The 20,760-nt window shown below is 34.2% G+C and overlaps 1 protein-coding gene across 2 annotated transcripts in view; it reads right to left on the bottom strand.

Annotated features, from left to right (window-relative positions):
- Positions 1–2,604: 2,604 nt before the first annotated feature.
- CDH7 (cadherin 7) overlaps positions 2,605–20,760 on the bottom strand; it is a 135,588-nt gene continuing 117,432 nt past the window's right edge. For both annotated transcript variants that reach the window (XM_032293704.1, XM_032293705.1), the window contains exon 12: positions 2,605–8,041. In XM_032293704.1, the coding sequence (XP_032149595.1) occupies positions 7,548–8,041 (494 nt within the window). In that variant the 3' untranslated portion in view covers positions 2,605–7,547. The remainder of the gene's footprint in view (positions 8,042–20,760) is intronic.

The following is a 20,760-nucleotide window of genomic DNA, read 5'->3' as shown; positions in this document are numbered from 1 at the left end:
CTTCTCCTTCTCCTTCTCCTTCTCCTTCTCCTTCTCCTTCTCCTTCTTCTTCTTCTTCTTCTTCTTCTTCTTCTTCTTTCCTCTTCTTCTTATCTTCTTCTTCTTTCTTCTTCACATTTACTTTATGTGTTTTTTTGGCATGAGTTACAGTTATTTCAGGCATCAAAGTTTCTCCTTAAAAAAACCTAACAATACCTAGCTTGGGTCAGTCACAGATTTATAAGAAAATTGAAATCAGGTATATGTTAGAATGTTCTGGAACTTAAAATTATATATCTATACAAAATTTATTATAATATTTTACATTAAAAAATCAGTCACTTAGAAGAAAATTTTAAATTTTAATTACAATGATACTCATTTTCTGTACCGAATTGTCAGGAGGTATAAGTTGGAAACCAGGTTGGCACCACCATCACAGCTTTCGATGATGACAACAGAAGTATTCATTGCTGTGTCTCAAGTCTTTTGAGGTACCAAGAATTGTGGAAATTGTTTTATTCTATATACCTTACTCTGTGACAATTAAAAAAAAATTTTTTAAAACAGCAGAACACGCAAGAAAACACAAGAATACACTGAGCTCTCGTATTCTCACAGCTTGTTTTCCTACACTTCATTCCAGTTCAGAGTACACTTTGTATACAGCTCTGCACTTGTTAATTCTGAAACAGTACTCTATTTCTTACATTTATTTTAAACATCTCAAATACTGAATATTGTAGGAGTCTATTTGCCTAAAAGATAGCACTTCAGTTGAACGAAAATAATCTACTCTGGTTCTGACATACATCTTGACCTCAGGTTTTATGCTTCATGTCTCATTTCCAAGGCTAAGTGAACTGGATTTTCAGGATCAATTCTGCGGTCAATTGAATTAACATTTTTAAGACTCTTTTATATCTATATATTTATACAAGTTACTCTTATATAAGCAAAAACATTACAAAAGTGGATTTCTTTTTAATGTAATTGTAATGGAATCTCATAAACATAAATAATTACAGTTTCATTGAAAATAATGTTGTGTGTTTTACTTATGTGAACTGTTCATTCCTCTAAATTTGAGAAAAAAATTCTGAAATCTGTAGTAAAGAGAAGCTTTATAAATGTGCATTTTTTTCAGTATTTTCATATAATTGTAGAGGTTGGATTTAATACACATCTTAAAAACTAAAACCAAAATATTTAAAAGCCATTTGCTTTACTTCAACATTTCACCTCAAATTGTGTGTGTTCCTGCATGTGTGTATATATGTGTGCACTTTCTCTTTACAAATATATATACATACACACACAATTCAAAGACAAATACATAATATGTATTATATATAAGATGTGTAGTTATTTTTCCTTTTATTTTTGGGTATTTAAAATTACTGCATGTAAAATGAAATTGCTATATAGGTATCTACGGTTTTAAAAAGTTGATTGGTCTTAAAGTATTGGTCATATTCCAGATCTTAATATACAAAAACATAGTGTTTATACTCACAAAAATAGAATATGAAGCAGTAGGGTAGTGATTCATATATTTTTTCCTGCTTATAAAAATACAAACCATTAACATTAATCATTAATAGTTATAATCATTAATAAAATGATTATAACTAATCATTATAATAAACCATTTGCATTAATCATTAATAACTATAATCATTAATAAAATGAAAATGCAAAAGTCTAAGTTTTTGAATGAAAGTATGCTGTATTTTGCAACATTTTCATTAGTTACATAGTTACTAATGTATTTGTTTCTAGTGTCTGTTCACATGAGCATATAATAACCAGATAACTAATAAAGTTGCAAACAGAGCTTATTAACATTTATCTTACGAATATGGCATCACTGACAAAAAGTAGTATCCACTGTATATTACTTTTTTGTTTCCTAGAGTTTCTTCAAATATAAGAGGTTAAGATGAGCTATTGTGAGATATAAGAAGTGATTTTGAGTCATCAAAACAAGAGTACATTGCATTCAGGATTATTTTCGTGTTAAGCCAATATCATTGCATTCTAATTTTTTCAAGTGTATAAATTATTAATTACACATATGTCACTGTGACTTAAGAAAATATTGCATTCTCTAGAACTTCATTTTCTTTATCTACTCTCGATGTCTGGAAGGCCACCTAACTTATCCTCATTATTGTCTTTTTATTTTCTCTATTCCAGTGTTTGTGTTCAGCAATGAGGCTGGCATTATCTAAAGGCCTTAATCTTCCACTCAGTCAGCATCATAAATGGGAAAAATTTCTTCTTTTATTTATAATCCTATGCACATGTGGATATCAGTAATTCATATGAATGATTGAATTAGGTTGAGTTAAACTTCAATCTTTTAAGATCTTATGACTGTATTTGAGTAGCTTCAGTTAGTTATGACAATTATCTCTTTGAATATTCTTTCCCAATTTAGAATACCAAATTGCATGTATTTTTCCTTAATGTATATTTCTCCAAACAGAAATTTTCTGTTTACCATATAACAATAATCAACTTTTTACATAATTTCCCATAATAAAGCTTTATATTTTTATAGTGTTTTACAATTTACACAGTCTTTCACTTAATCATTCACAAGCCTCTGAAACAGGATAGTCATTAACTCAATTTTAATCATGAAGCTATAAAAATTCAGAGAATTATAATGGCATCTAGGGCACAGCAAAAATATGGTGAAACTGAGCTTCTGACCTAGATTTTATAACCGAAGACCAGCAGTAACTTCTGGTATACCACACTGATACCAAAGCCCAGTAACATTTCATAACAAATTATGCACATTCTATATTCTGTGTTAACAATGAGATTAAATCTACACAAAAACCTGTGACAACTATACACATAATTCAACTAAACGTTCTTTCCTTAGTCACCAAAATCCTTATCCTAATATAAATTAGATTGTTATAGCAAATAAGATATTTCTTTTTTCATTGAGTACCATATTTTCTAGTCTTATTGCCCAACAGTCACTTGGCAAGTGACAAGAATACACCAGCACTAACCAGGCATTATGAGACTCTTATTTTTACATTGCTTCAGATACATTTCTCAACATTCCTAATCACACACATAAAAAAAAAACCACACACACAGGCACACATCCTTTTCAATTAAATTCTGAGACAGTAGAAGTGAGCATAATATGAAAAAATCTCAGAATGGAATACACACTGCCTGCCTTGATTTGCTTGAAAAATTACCAATAGAATTATACTTTACTATGTGTGCCAAATCACAGCCTTAAACACCTCCCATTTTTCTTAAGGGCTTATCCCACTCTTCGAAAATAATATCAACTACATTTAAAATGTAAATGCTATTATTCCTTTCTTGATCCTTATTATATCCAGCCAGCCAACATAATTGTATTAGCTTTCATTGCCAACTTTCATACACCGTCATTCACACAATATATATTATTAATACACTAACAGAAAATAGATTAGTTTATCTATTAGTTGTCATACATATTTCACCTGCCTTCAGGCAGTTGACCAGAAAGAGTTAAAAAAATAGTTGAGGCTTTCATCAATTTTAATTTGATCAGGTCAACTGTAAATAAACCTTTAAATGGTGACTTAGAAAATAATTAGGGTTATTATTAGAACATTTTGTAAGTCAATACATGTTAAATTGAAAATCTGAAGATTAATATTTACAGCTAGTGCTTAAAAACTTTAACATGTTTAAATCATTTAGCCTCTTGTAGTATGTTTAGCTTACTTTGTTTTAGGCTCCTTTACATTTTATATTTCAATATAAATGCTAACACTATTTGCATTTGCATTTCTTGGGCACGTGGATCATATTACAAATGTCACATCTACATTGTATAACTATGCAGTTGACATGAAAATAATTGCCTATGTCTGCTTATCTTCCAATGTTGTAAATGTAATTGTGCATGAAGATAAATAATTTAAAACATTCTCAGAGGGCAGAGTGAAAAGGCAGCTACCATCACTTAACCACTATTACTTCCTGCATGTATTTTGTAGACAACTAACTTCATTTGCAGTCATCAGCAGAGCTTTCTGGCAAAGAAAGCTATTTGCCAGTTCCCAGATCTGGTGACTGCTTATAGAAAAATCTACTTATTGCCTCCACAGTGCTACCCTATTTTTCCTTGATGTCTCTTTCCTGATTTTGTTCTTTAGCTAGCTGATCTTAGAATATTTCTCAGACTAATTTGTGAATTGAGATTGATAATTTAGGCTTAATCTCCAAAAGTCCATTTTCTTGATAAGATTTGATTTTTATATTTTTATGCTGATTTTAAAGTATGCAATGATGACAATTCAGATGAAGGGCTTGGCTATATTTCCTTGACATAGACAGTAACAAGTGAAATGCATCTAATTTTTGAATAAATTAAACTGTTCAAAATGGGCATAACGTGGCACGCCCTGAGTTTCTATTGGTACTCCTGTACGGACAAATGGAAAATATTTAAGCGTATTGGCTTCCTGAACTATTATCTCTACTTGAAACTAAGCCATTGCTTTCCATAATGAAGTGAATCCTCTCCCTGTTTACAAGTAGCTCCAAGGATTTCACATCGGGAAATCACTACCACATGCATTTATATTTAGTAGTAAAATATAGCATAAATTCCTTTCATGTCATTATTTTAAATCATATAAATTCATACTATATTTACAATTATGAAATTTCCTTTTATAAAATAATTTAAGCTGTAGAGTGCTAGTAAATGTTTAACAACTTGTTCTCCAGAGAAAATGGTAGTGTGTGCTGATTACTGTTGTGGTCTAAATAATCCCACTATGGCTGACATCAACCAACCAAAATGATATCACTGCACCTGGAGTTGGGAAGAGATGTGCATAATTAGTTGTTGTGAGCTCATTCTAGTTGGTTTCAGAATAATACTAAATTTAAGCAACTTAATATATATTTATTTAAATGATTTTTGGAGACTCTTCCAACTAGATTTAAGATTGATTTTGTCAATTAACTCTTCAATGTCTGTTTTAAAACAAAGCCTACATTTCAAGTATTGTCATACTATGATATATAGCATTAGATTTCAGAAGAAAAAATAAAACTAAAATAAACAACAGTAAAAAATTCACCACTATTACAATTAATCTTAGAATACTTCATATAAATCCTCCCTATATTAGGAACATTCTTCTTCCAGCCATATCAAGAAATTTTTTTTTAATTTTAAAAAATACCACTGAATCAAATTTATACTCTATTGATATAATCATACACACATAAATAGCAATTGGGTATATGCAAGAATTTTAAATTATTATTTAAATATCAACCTTCCTTTTTCCAATCTATCACTGGCAAACATTTAACAAAAAATTAGTGAGAAAATACAAACGTTTTAAAAGGAGAGAAAACAGAGTGAATGATGTGTGTGCATTCCTTTTCTAAAATACATCCACACCTCCATTTACTGATATGCAACAACCAGCAGTTTGGAGAACATAATCCAAATGTACTAAACTATTTTATCTTCTTGCAGACAACAGGAGAGTTATTACAAACTGTTTTCTCAGAGCCTTGTTGATTTAACATATATATAATTTCTGTATCACGCTCTGATTTTATTGAACTGGGTTTAAGTACACTGTTTTTTGTTTTAATTTGAAAAACCTGCATGTGTAACTAAAAGTTATGAACAGTGTCTTTCACTCTGTTATATATAGTTCTAATATATATGCATATTCATACAGCAAGAAGCATATCTATATAGTCATAAAACAATGTCTATAAAACTTTATTCAAATTAAAGGACTGTTTGCAGATAATCAAATTTATTGAATTATTTATTTTGATGAAGCTGAAGGCCACTTTTACATACTTCATTTCTAAAGTTGGGCTGCAAGTTTACAGAATCCTACATAGTTCTTTTTTGTGTAATCAACATATTAATATTCTAATTCCACTGTCTGTCTTTCAAAAAGCACTTTTAGAACATGATTCTCTACACAGTGTTGACTGTTATTAGGAACCCAACAATGAATTATTTTTAAAAGGAGAAAAAAAGGAAAAAATAAATCCATTCTTACTTGAATATATATGCACATTAGACTAGTATTAATCTAGGAAAAATAATAGGTAGCAATATTATTTTGGTAATGAAAATCATACTCTAAGCAGCTCATCTTAAATTTAAACACATGACGACTTGGCAATTACCCTCCTTCCTTTGGCACATTTAAACCACATAGAAATTATACATTGTTTGGTTAATTCTCGAGGGACATGTTTGCATCAGAATTTAAACACAGGTTTTAATCTTTATAACATTATATTATTTAAGATTTTTTAAAAATCAATATTTTACTCAATATGTTTGCAGCAAGAAAGGCTGGAAAACGGATTCTTGAAAGTCTTTGGAGCACGTGGAACTCATGACCTTGACAAAAAATTCTTGCATCAAAGAAAATCTCAATTTTCTCTGAAGTCTTTCCAAAATACAAATATTTTATTCCAATGTTTTGACATTCTAATGGCTCAGAGGAACAATTTATATGTCCTTGTAGCTGTGCTCCTCTTTGAGATGTGAACTGCAACAGGGCTCGATTGCTTTACTATTATTTCTCCATTTCCATGCTTCATTTCCTTCATGTAGCTTGGGCTGGAGAAAAATCAGCATGTTCTGATGAGTTTAATACTATGAGGCAGTATGATGGACCTGAATTTAGTGGAGATTGGAGCTCCGAAATAAATACAACACCATGTGTCAAATGAAAAAGAAAAGATATTCTCCTGTACAAATCAGAAGAGATAATAAAAATCAATGAATAGACAGCAACTTTTTTTTTTATCATACCTACTCAAGCATCTCAAAACAATCACAAACTTTAAAAATTATTTACCTTTCTCTTATTTGGAACACTTCATAATTTATTGGATAAACAATGGTTTATGTTGCCTTAAACCAAATTTTATCAGCTTTTGTGGTAGGGTTTTCAGTTAGGAAGGAATTTCTGAGAATTTACATATTGCTAAATAAAATATTTCTGCTAATCAAGAGCAATAGAATTCTGCTGGATTCTGTAATATAGTAAGCTATAAGCATCTCTGTAAATTAAATTTGTCCCAAGTTTTGATATGCAAGGAGTTCCAGGGTGTTTCAATAGCTCATCATGTTCTATTCCTCTCAATGACAGTACCATGAAGGTATGTACAGGGCATCTTTGACTCACTGACGACACAGGGCACTACTTTCTCATAGAGGTTTGGTGCCTTTGCAGGTATATGAGAGTTGCTATCTATTCACAAACCACTGAGCATTTCTTTTTATCAAAAAGCCTTCAAATGCTCAGAGTCTGTGGTCAGTGCAGTCCCTTAGAGAAGTCTAATGAAGATATGCCTCACCAAGGCAGAAACCTAAACAATTAAAAATGGAGAAGTATTTACAACCATCTTTCTCCAGCAAGTGGAGTTCTTGTTTTCTGTATGTAGTGTTGCTGCTGTTGTTGTTGCTGTTTTTTGTTGTTTTTTTTTTCTGCTACTTTTTCTTCAGTACATTTCAAATTAAGGTTCCAAGGCTATGAGTACAAACTCTCCTGGCCAGTCCCATACATGTCCGCAAGTCGTTTAAAGCGAGGTCCCCAGTCACTAAGGTAGTCATAGTTCTGATCAGAGTTTGAGCTGATAGAATCTAAAGAGCTGAGTGATTCAGCAACTGAGCCATTTCCTTCAAAGGCATATGTCTGCAGAGAGTCATAAGGAGGAGCACCAGGATCAACATCAGCTTCTTTTAGTCTTTCCCAAATAAATTCCCTAAAGATGACATTATCTGGGATGCTTTTAAAAGCTGGTCGACTCAGGAACTGAATTTCTGGAGTCACATCCCTCCGGGTCTTGGTGTCTCGGATGACGTTGAGGTTTCTCAGTGCAGCCATGTCAAATGCTTCCGTGTCCTCCTCTCCCCCGCCCTCATCATCATATCTTACAATGTTTTCTCTGATGTCTCTTTCTTCGTCAAAAATAAGGGGCTCTTTTTTCCGTCTTCTCATAGTGACAATCAGGAGGATCAACACTGAAACAATGAGACAGGAAGAGAAAGTTTCAGTAAATTCACCCACTGACCCACGTCATGTTAAAATTAGGCCTAGGATGCTGAGTTTTCTTTCCTTTAAAGAGAAATGAATTGGCCACCTACTTCCACGAGGATTCACAGCAGTAGATGTGCTAAAATTGCTAAAATTGCTTTAAAATAGAACACTTTTATACATCAAGGAACCCTTTTCCACACCTGTTCAGAACTGATGTCTCCCTCTTTAACGTAACCTCCAAAGTATTTGATAGAAGGAACTGAAGGGCCAATTCATAATAAATATAATCATTTCAAAGCCAGAAAACACAAAGGGATTTTTTTTTTGAACTCGTTAATTGCTGGAAAGGCAACTTGACATTCATAAATATTTTGTGTCTAATTTAACAACTGCAATTTCAGAAAGAAATGGATTACAGCATTCGGTCAGGTTCTTTGAAGAAATGCCTGCTCCTTCTCTATGAAAGTCAACTGTTAAATAAAATCCAGCATGTCAGGCCATTTACAAAGATTAAAAGCTTCTCTATAATAAATTGAGTCCCACTTTCATGTATAAAATACTGAACTTGGTCTTTATCCATTCTACCTACAGAAAGAATACAAGCTGTGAGATTTTCAGTATCTGTCAAAAATAAATTTAAGAAATGAATCACCCTTTTAATGTTAGGAATTTATCTTCCTATATCAAAACTAATAAATCTTAAAGCCTGAGGTTGCACTGTAAAGCAAATAAGAACAATTACCCTGGCTATTTCAGGGACTTAAACCAACAATATATTCTGTGCATTTTTTCACTAGTATACACAAATAAGGAAACTGACCTGGCCTCTGAGTGACCACATGTTCCTTGAATTGGGAATACATTTGATTTCATGGCCACTTTAATTAAACTGCAATGAAGTGAAAAGGGTATTCTTGAATTTTGGAATTTAAAAATACGTAGAGTAGTGAATTATCTTTATTTGTCTATAAATACCTTTTAACAATTTATATTGGATCACCTTAAGATTTTTTTCTGGAAAGCATAAAGAGCCCAAGATATACATAGATTATCATTTAAGGTACATTATTGTCATCATATTTTTAAAAGGGGATATAAAATATTTTTATTTAAAGTATCTGGTGAACTTTTTACTTTGGCATTAGAAATACTTTTGAAAGTAAATATATAAAACCAAAAAGGACAGGTCAAGGTCCTTAACTGCAGTGAACTTAACTGCAGTAACTAGGGGTGAGGCATACTCCATCCTCCACCTCACTCTACTTTCAAGAACCCAAAAGCTAAGCCTTATCTAGTTTTAAATAAAATAAATTTATCTTTAATGAAAATACCTGCTTTCTTAAATATCTGTCGGCTATCTGCTTTAACAATACCAACAGGAATGCCACCAGTGAAGAAACTGTACTGGTGATCTGTGGAAATAGTTGTGAAACCAATTGTTTTTGTGGCATTTTTCCTTTTCTTTCCCACTGGACTCTACCCTACTGATCCTCTCATAAGCTTTGCACTTTATGGACCACCTACAGTTCATAGACGGATACACTTCGGAGCTTTTCTGGCCACCTTCTCATGCTCTCTTTCTTTGTGCTCCTGTTTAATTCATTTGGATGCTTTCAACCAGCTTCACCAAAGGGGCAGATATGTATTAGGTTGATGCAAAAGTAACTGTGGTTTTTGCAATTAAAGTAACTGCAAAAATCACAATTACTTTTGCATCAACCTATGTTCAAAAGTTATTGTGTGAATATCTCTATGTTCCCATAAGGTGTGGTATTCAACTTCCTTCCCTGTTAAGTGCATTGTCCTTTCTTGTCTACTGAGAATTAACACTTTCACCACTCTAATCCCTTGTATTTCTCAAGGTACATGCCAGAATGCTACAACAGGAGCTGCAGCTTTGGTGTCAGGAAGGCCTTGCCCAACCTTCTTACATAGGAGCTGTGTGACTTTGGAACGAGTAACTTTTAAACTAACTGAAATTAGCAATATACAGTAACAATAGTCGACATCAATCTTCACAGTGTGGACTGAAGAGATAAAGAACATTGAAAATAACATAAGTAGAGTTAACAGAATCCCAGTTACTTATCAATATGCAACAGAGCAGGTTTTTTTTTAAAATGAAACAAACAAAGTAGAAAGTGTACCATATATGGCTAGGCATATGTACCAAAGATTAAATGGGAAATAGAAAAGGTGGTAGGGTGAGAAATGAAGGTCTGCACACAGGACATATTATTTAACATCCACAACAATTCTCTAGGGTAGGTGTTTTCCCATTTGATGGTTGTCTTAAACACATAAAATAATCTGTCTAGATGTAATTAAATGCACTGGTGAGTGGTGAGGCATACTCCACCTCAGTCTGTCTTCAGAGCCCTCATACTGTCTGTAACACTGTACGCTTAGTACTTTCATAGAAGGTAATTAAAAAACAAAGCCTAAGGGTGACAAGTATGAAAGCTCAAAAGGCAATTGCTTGCTCAAGGAAAGACAGTTTTTAAAACACATGGATGAATAAACAACTATTTTAGATTTATATACAACTTTAGTTCCCCCAAAATGAAAGTAATTGTAGTAGAAAGAAAGGGGAACCCAATAGGAATTCTTAGTGAGAAAACAAAGTAAAGCAGGGAGTAAAGAGGGATGCTGAGAGAGAATAGTGATGGGATGCACAGGTGGAGGCAGGTAGAAATAAGACATCTGTTACACATGTTGAACAGAAAAATTAAGGGAGAGGAATGTCCACCTGAAAACAAAAGGGTGTAAGAAATGAATAAGTATGAGAGTCAGTAAAGGTATAAATAAGTTATATCATAATTAGATGCTCTTTTAATTTATCAGTGTCCAAGTAGGCAAACATTTCAAAATTCTTCTTTCACTTAATTACAATAAATTTTGTCATAAATATATACCTATATATAGTATATATCAATTATTTCTTATATTCTATTGTAAATGTATTTCATGCTACTGATAAACTTGGCTTTTGATTCTCAAGTCTTCAATCAAAGTAAAACTCTAAAGTATTCATGGGTATAACAGCCCATAAGTACAATATACATCAAGGATATTAATGTCTGATGGAGTTTGCCTTATTTCCCACTCTTGTTCAAGGCAAAGAGAAACGTGGTATTTTGGAAGGTTAGATAATTTAACATTTGAATGACCTGATAGAATGTTAACTTCTAACCACATAAGCACATATAAAAAATAGGTTTTAATGTTTATTTAGAACAAGTATTAACTGTTTTTAAGAGACTACGGTGTTAATCACTGTATTAAAAAGAATACTCTGCTTAAGTCAGCATAAGATCATATATTTTATCATTCTATAATATTTTATCATTTGTCTTTTATCATTTATCTTTTCTGTCATATGGCCTCTACTTCTGAGTAGAGACAGAAGAAAAGTTTTAGCTCGAGCTGAAATCTAGCCATGTGTGACACTTACATTGTTCTGGTTGTTCAGGAATTTACATATCTCCTTAACAAATATATGTTAACCATTTACTAGATGCACTAAGTATGGTAGTGTAATGTTGCAAATGGAAGCAGACATAAAACATTTACTCGTGGACCTTATGATTTAGTGGGACCAATAGATATTGACCAAAACATTAAAATAAATAACTGTAAAAGTAGAATTGTAATAATTATTCCAAAGCAGGTAAGCATGATCTTATAAAGAAATATACTAGGGGAAATAGATGCAGATGAGAAAGACTTAACCGAGGATAGCTGGAGGCTGAGTGCAGGGATGGGAAGGAGATGTGGTGTGGAAGAACATGCTTGGTACACTGATGACAGTGAGCGGATACTTGAGGCCAATGTGGCTAAGAAGGCAAAGAAAGAGGTGAGGTACAGTTGGAGCTTTCTTCAGTTTAATTCATTGTTTAGTGGCTAATACTACAGGTTGAAGGCCCACATTTCATTTAATTCAATAATATTTTTTAATGAATACTGATTTCCTAAAACTGTAATACTGATTTGCTAAGCCATATGAAGGACAGTGACTTTGTTTTCTACAGATTTACCCTAAGCACAAAGAATAATACATGATAGTATGTGCTCAATAAATATTTGTTAAATAAATTAATAAATGATAGGCAAGGGAATGTGACTAGAAATACGTAGACTTGTTGGACTTGGCCATCAGCAAGTCCAACATTTTGAATAAAAAATAAACAGTTAAATATTATAGAATAAATTAAATATATAGGAACATAAAATATGCTAGGAAGATGTTGGTCTCATAAAATGAGTTAGGGAGGATTCCCTCTTTTTGTAACATTTGGAATAATTTCAGTAGGAATGGTACCAGCCCCTCTTTGTACATGTGGTAGAATTCGGCTGTAAACCCGTCTGGACCTGGACTTTTTTGGTTGGTAGGCTATTAATTGCTGCCTCAACTTCACACCTTGTTATTGGTCTATTCAGGGATTCAACTTCTTCCTGGTTTAGTCTTGGGAGGGTGTAAGTGTCCAGGAATTTATCCATTTTTTCCAGGTTTACTGGTTTATGTGCATAGATTTGTTTGCAGTAATCTCTGATGGTAGTTTGTATTTCTGTGGAATCGGAGGTGTATCATTTTTATCATTTTTTATTGCATCTATTCTAGGCAAAACCATTCAGGACATAGGCATAGGCAAGGAATTCAGGACTAAAACACAAAAAACAATGACCACAAAAGCCAAAATAGACAAATGGGATCTAATTAAACTTAAGAGTTTCTGCACAGCAAAAGAAACAATCATCAGAGTAAACAGGCAACCAATGGAATGGGAAAATTTTTTGCAATCTGCCCATCTGAAAAAGAGCTAATACCCAGAATCTACAAAGAACTAAAGCATATTTACAAGAAAAAAACAAACAACCTCATTCAAAAGTGGCCAAAAGATATAAACAGACACTGTTCAAAAGAAGACATTTATGAAGCCAACAAACATAGCAAAAATGCTCATCATCACGGGACATTAGAGAAATGCAAATCAAAACCACATTGAGATACCATCTCATGCCAGTTAGAATGGCAATCATTAAAAAAAATCTGGAGACAACAGATGCTGGAGAGGATGTGGAGAAATAGGAACACTTTTGCACTGTTGGTCGGAGTGTAAATTAGTTCAACCATTGTGGAAGACAGTGTGGCGATTCCTCAAGGATCTAGAAATAGAAATTCCATTTGACCCAGCAATCCCATTACTGGGTATATACCCAAAGGATTATAAATCTTTCTGTTATAAAGACACATGCACACATATGTTCATTGTGGCACTGTTTACAATAGCAAAGACCCGGAACCAACCACAGTGTTCATTAGTGATAGACTGGACAAAGAAAATGTGGCACATATACACCATTGAATGCTATGCAGCCATAGAAAAGGATGAGTTCATGTCCTTTGTAGGGATATGGATAAATCTGGAAAACCATCATTCTCAGCAAACTGAAACAAGAACAGAAGACGAATCACCACATGTTCTCACTCATAGGTGGGTGTTGAACAATGAGAACACATGGACACAGAGAGGGTCACATCACACACTGGGGTCTGTTGGGAGACTGGGGGCTAGGGAAGGGGCAGCAGGGGGGTTGGGAGGTTGGGGAGGGATAATATTGGGAGAAATGCCTGATGTAGGTGACGGGGGATGGAGACAACAAACCACCATGGCATGTGTGTACCTATGCAACAATCCTGCAAGATCTGCACATGAACGTAAAGTACAATTTAAAAAAGAAAAAAATGAAATGAGGTCATGTTCTTTGCAGGGACATGGATGCAACTGGAAGCCATTATTCTCAGCAAACTTGTGCAGGAACAGAAAATCAAATATTGCACGTTCTCACTTAAAAGTGAGAGCTGAATGATGAGAACGCTTGGCCACATGGGGGGAACACCACACACTGGGGTCTATCAGAGGGTCGGGGTGGAAGGAGGGAGAGTATCATGAAGATTAGCTAATGAATGCTGTGCTTAACACCTAGGTGATGGGATGATCTATGCAGCTAATTACCATGGCACATGTTTACCTATGTAACAATCCTGTACGTCATGCATATGTACTCCTGAACTTGAAATAGAAGTTGGAAATCAACAACAACAACAAAAATATGCTAGGAAAATATGTATGGAAAAGTGATTATTTCTGCTCAGGATGCTCAGAGAAAGTCTAACATAAGAGATGACATTTGAGAGGTGACATGAGAGATGAGTAAGCCTTTACCAAAAAACAGCATTAGCTATACGGTCTCTTAGGAACAATCATAATTTCTAATTAGCTATAAAATAGTTGTCTAAATTTTCATTGTCTACCACAGTTGCCACTAGCCACATGTGGCTATTGAGCACTTGGAATGTGGCCATTCTTCACTGAGGTGTGCTCTAAGTGTAAAATAAACATGTTGAAGACTTAAGTTTTGTTTTTTAAAAATAAAATATTGTCTCAATAATCTTCATGGATTACATATTAAAATGATAATAGTGTTAATAGTTTGGGGATAGTATGCTCAAAATATATTATTAGCATTTATTTCAATCGTTTCTATATACTTTTTCTAAAAAAAGCTAGGTGAAAATTTGAAATTACATATGTTTCACACTGATGCGTCACAATAAATTTATTTATGACAACTGATCTAAACAAAAGGCTCAAATACTAGAATAATCCTAACCGCATATGGTCTTAAAGTATTCTCGTATTTATTGTCAAATGGCATATTGAACAATAGAACAGTTACAATCACTGTAATTATTAGTGTCCCTATAAGGTATACTTGAAAAAATAACCTAATCAGAATAAAAAAATCTGCTAGCACAATCTGTATACAATTTCAATAATTTATTTTAAACAATCATCCACATCGATATGCAAGTAGAACTTAACCTTTCAATAACTGTCTATTGTTTAATGCCTTGCCATTTTTTGATCCTGTAGATTTACATAAAGTTTATTAAAAATCTGTCTGATTTTTTCTACCGGGGACTAATTAAGTTTTAATATTCTTTTTTCCTTTCTGTTTAATTTAGAAAATTGTTTAATTCAGTTTTTTACATTTTTTTACATTTTTGTTTATTTATTTATTTTAAAACAGTCACTCTTGTTGTCCAGGCTGGAGTGCAATGCTGAGATCTTGGTTCACCTCAACCTCTGCCTCTCAGGTTCAAGCAATTCTCCTGCCTCAGCCTCCCGAGTAGCTAAGATTACAGGTATGCACCAACACGACTGGCTAATCTTTCGTATTTTAAATAGACACAGGGTTTCTCCATGTTCATCAGGCTGGTAGAGAACTCCAAACCTCAGGTGATCTGCCAGCCTCAGCCTCCAAAAGTACTGGGATTACAGGTGTGAGCCACTGCACCTGGCTATTTTTAATTATTCTAGAGACAGGTTCTTACACTGTCACCCAGACTGGACTGATCATGGTTCACTGCAGCCTCAAACTACTAGGCTCAAGCAATTCTCCTGCCTCAGCTTCCTGAGCAGCTGGGACTCTGGGTACATACCACCATGCCTAGCTAATTGTTTGTTTTTTGCAGAGAAAGAGGTCTCGCTTGTTGTCCAGGCTGGTCTCAAACTCTGGCTTCAAGTGATCCTCTGGCCTCGTCCTCCCAAACTGCTGGGATTATAGTCATAAGTCACTGCACCCAGCTTAATTTTCTTTTAATATTTAACGGAGCTTGAATTTTGTTGGCTTCGGATAGATCAGAAATAACCATGATGATGAAACATGCTATCCTCACTCTTTTCAGGGTTGTCTTGAAACTTCTCCACTGTCTCCGGGCACACTATTCCATCAGCGCTCAAAAGGGAGGACATTAAGCAGAAACAGTTTCCTGAAATTTTGCAACCCACAACTTATCTTCATATACCCTCAAAAATATTAATTTGTATTTTATGTAAAGTTAGCCTACTCCACATTTCTACTTTCTTGTATCCTGATTGCTCTCAACCCAGAATAATTTGAGTTTTCCTCATTATTTCCAGGGACCAAGGCTACAAATGACTCATATTTTGCTAAACCCAATGATTACTTTGTGGTCTTTTTTTTTTTTTTTTTTCCTACACAGCATTCCTGTTCTATTGAACACAGAACTTCGTGGGTCAGCTATCTTGAACTTACCTAACAGTAAACATCGCAGCTGCTTGCAGCCAGTTTAAAAGAAAAAAAAAGTTTGCTCTCTTCTTTCAAGCCATGTTTTTAAATAGCTACTCTTTTCTAAGAGTACTTACAGTAAATCTTCCTCAAGTTCTGTACTTGGCTTCTTCGGCTTTTCACCCCACACTCTTCCTAGGCAAGCCCAGTGAAACCTCAGGTTCAGCCATCTCTGGTATGGCAAGAGCTGATATCTCTGTCATCTAAATCTCTCATCTATTCTCTGGATAACCAGAGCTTATTTTAAAATGATTATTCCTATTTTTGATGATAAAAACATATAAACTTGTTAGAATATAATAAATGTCCAAAATGGTAATTATCATTGTTATGGTTTGTTATAACCACTTCCTTTACTGATAACTTTCTGCCCAGTGGCTTTCACTCTTACAACATCCTGAACTGTTAGGTTTAATTTCATTAACGTTCCTTTAATTTGTTTCCTATCTTGTGCTCTTTTTTCAAGTAAGAGAATTCCGAAACCTGAAACTCCAAGTCAGCTTTGACTCTAGCTTCTTCATTTCCTCTTTGCTTCAACTCTCCATCACTGTATGCTCCACTCAGTCAATTCTTCTTACTCCTTGTAACTGAGTTACAATGAACAAGAATATGGCTCAAGTCCTGTCCCTCAGCCCATGGCTCCTGCCTATTTAAGGGCCTCATCTGCTTTGAATCCCTGTTATTCCATTCCCTGGATGTATGAGGTAGGTGAGATCTTTTATTTCTCCTTGCCCAAGTTTGCTGCTCTTCAAAATGAAAATAACAGTCTTACTTTTAGAAAGTATCTCATAGTAACTTTATGAAGATTATGTGAATGTCTATTTGTAATGGGCTTAAGTAGTGCTACCCACAGTAAGGAGATATCTGTGTTTATTCAATAATAAGGCATAACACTTTAGAATTTCTACAATAAATTCATACAATTGAGTTGCAAATATTTTGATTCCTGCTAAAATTTGAGTCCTGTACCTCATCCACAGATAAAATGTAAACTTTACCATGCTCTCACTTGTGATTTTGATGACACCCTGTTAATTTAGTTCATTTATCTGATAACTATTCCATCTAACTGATGTAGAATCATGAATTATAGAGGATACTGGTTCTATTCTTGAGGGGATTAAAATATGTGGAAAAGGTTGCAAAGTTTAAAATAGAGTGTAATAGATAATATGTACAGATTAACAATATTATGTCTATATGTGTCTATGATAGGCCCCAATAATATACTGGTTAAGAAGACAGACTTAAAGATCACTACACTCAAAAGCTTTTATATTTGAGCAAAGCAAACAAGCATATATAGTTACAAGTTGTGATAAGTACTACAAAGGAAATAAATACTGTGATGGAGAATAGTGGTGCTTAGGACAGTTCTCCTGAGGAAATAACGCTGAAGCTGAGGCATAAGACAACCTAAACTTGACAGGTGAAGGAGTGCAGCAAGAATGTTTCAGGAGGAGGGTAGCATCACTTGAAAATAATGGGAAGAAAGGTACCGTGGGTCCTTCTACAGGGTGAGGGAAGGATCAGACAGCCTGATACCTGAGAGATGTAAGCAGGTGGCTGAACATGCCTTGCTTTGTGGACCATGAGAAACATTCAGATTTCATGTAAGTGCATCTGATGCTTCTGAAATGTTTCAAGCACAGATGTAAAATAATGTATGTTTTAAAAAGGAAAGTGACAGGAAAAACGCAGGAGTACCAGCACCGTCTGGTTGTGATCAGAAAAGGATGTCATCAGAAGTGACATTTAAGCCAAGATCTGAAGGGTGAGTGGAAATCAACTTGTCATTTTTGTCTGGATTTACGTGCTATGGAATCTGAAGCATATGCAGATGCCCAGTAAAGCAAAGCTAAAATTTTAACTTGCGCTTATGGACCTACTCTATTACTTTTATTTTTGCAAAGGATAACTAAAGATTCATAATTGGTATGATCCTGGTGAGTGACTGAGATATCAACTGTTAACATTTAGCTGAATTTTAAACTGATAGGTAAACTATCTCTGACATCTCTATGCGATATTTTCTCTATCTACCTTTAGTCATATATTCTAATTTTTTTCTTAAGCTCTTATATAGTTCCATGACTATTAACCTGAAAACATCACTTAAATCCTTTTAATCTGTGACACATCCATTTTCCTGAAAAGTTAAATAGATAGAATCTCTTAAAAATGTCCTAAAAATATAGAGTCTTGGGAAATAGAAAAAACAGTGTCTAATGGAGATACTCCTATGGGTAATAAAAAAAAAGTCAAATAAAATATTATTTTCCACAATTGAGCACATTCAAGTCATTCATGTTTCATTCAGCATGCATGTGTAGAATGTTCTGTATGTGTCAGATCAGCATTTGATTAGCTGATACATATAATGATAAAATAATGCTCAGTCCCTGCCTACAAAAGCAGTCTACTGAATGAGATGAACAAGGAGACAAACCAATGAAGCAGACAAGTCAGCCATATCAGAAGCTGGAAGACTGCTAGACACAAGGTGTTACAGAGTCCTTAGGAACAGCACCCAACCTGGACTCCGAAGCCAAAGAATTGAGTCTTGAATACAAACAAAACAAAACAAAACAGTGAGCCACTTTTATATCCTGGGAAGAGATATTTCAAGCAGAAAGACAAAGCAAAATGAGTCTTAGAAAAAGCAACTGATGCAATTTGACTAAAGTAAACCAAGTGAGTAGAGAAAAATAAGAGATGAGAGCTGTCTGGTCCTAGAGAGTCTGATTTTAATCTGTGGACCGTGGGGTTTCATGAAAATATGATTTTAAGCAGAGGTGTATCAAAATCCCATTTACTTTTTAAAAGCTTACTCTGCAATACTGATGGATTAGTTCTGATAGAGAATGGCAGAGTTGCCACAATTCAGGAGGAAAAAAAAGGACCCTGGACAAAAATTAGGTGCAACTATAAGAGGCAGAAACAAATTGATCTAAGGCCCAACAAAATTAACAGAATGTGTGGACTAATTGATCATGGAGGATGCCAGAGAGAAAAGGGAAGCCTGACTCATTTCACTCAGGAAAACATATAAGTGGGGGTTAAATCAGGAAAAGAGGCAGGGATGTAGCAACATTGTTCGGGTTTGATGTTTCTATGGAGATTAGATTCTAGTTTCAGTTCTCCAACAGAACAAGAAATATGCATCATTAAACTTGCTGTGATAGATCATATGCTTAAAGGGGATGATTCTTTACAGGTCTCAAGAAAGGCAAAAGTTTAACTAAAATGAATCTTTTCTTTCCCCAAAACAAGTATCTCAAAATTCATTTCCTTTAAACGTGCGAAAGAGAATGATTTCCCTCTATTTTCAGTTAATACAGGAAAAAAAATTCCCTAAGTACAATGAATCGTTTATGCATAAAGACAATTTGTGTTTTAGATTTTGGTTGTACTTTAATATAACCTCAAATTGAACATATCCTCTTCTAAATGTGTTTTCTAAAAATCGGAAGGAATTGGAAGATACTGTAAAATAGATACTCAGAGTTAACCGAAGAAATAATAAACTCGCTATGTGAAACAAAGCAAAGATACTCTTGCACCTAATTTGGCAATGCTCAGGCTGTGATTCCCACAGTCCTTTAGGCATTTCCTAGAAATGCAGGGATATTTCACACGGGGAAACACATTTGGAAAAATACCTTATAAAGAACATTTGGGAGTCAGCCTTCCCTGTGTTTGCATCCTCAATCTGACGCCCATTCGCCCTATAACTTTTTGTGTATTTCCTCTAAGTTGTAGTTTTCTTATATAAAATGTGGGCATGGTAATACTTGCCTAGGAAATGTGTTATGAGCATTAAATTAGATAATGCTTGTAAAGCACTTAGGCTGATGTCTAGCACATAGTACGAGCTTATGAAATGTAATTCATTTTTTATTATGCTCATGCATGTTTGAAAAAGGAACACATCTGCTATCATAAATTAGCCAACTGTAGTCTGCACATTATTATCTCTAGAGCTGCTATGACAATTATGTTCTATCATTATGGATGATGATGGGGATCCATTTTTGTTACAGAGTGATATCACTTTTTTTTCTCCACAGTTTAATGGATATTTTTCTTCAGTAGCATTTGCTATCACTTGCAAAAATAAGAAAGAATTTTTCTGTTGGAAAAAAATCATGAATAGCCACAGTTACAAGTGGCCAACTGTAGTTTAGTACTTGGGAGATCAGGGAAGAAAAGTGAAAAGATGCGTGACAGCTGACTGTCAAGCTGACCATCACAGAAACATTGAAAGAGACTGACTCCCATGCAATGAAGAGCCAGTTTCTACAAACAACTTATTAAACCCAAGTTTATGAAGCTGGGCTTATCTAACTAATCCCAATTGTGTCAGAAGAGCAAAGAGCTGGAAGGAATGCTACAGGACTTCAATTACTGGGACCTCGAAGTCCAAGTACAAAAACACCCAAAACATTAGAGTAAATTCAGTAGCAGCTTTATAGTGCAAGAAACAGGTTTTATTTGTGTGTGTGTGTGTGTGTGTGTGTGTGTGTGTGTGTGTGTGTGTGTGTGT

This window comes from Sapajus apella, unplaced genomic scaffold (assembly GCF_009761245.1).
Source record: "Sapajus apella isolate SASKATOON/1434 unplaced genomic scaffold, GSC_monkey_1.0 scaffold30, whole genome shotgun sequence".
NCBI classification, from domain to species: Eukaryota; Metazoa; Chordata; class Mammalia; order Primates; family Cebidae; genus Sapajus; species Sapajus apella.
The sequence above is the reverse complement of the archived record's forward strand: the minus strand, read 5'-3'. Positions and strand labels throughout refer to the sequence as shown.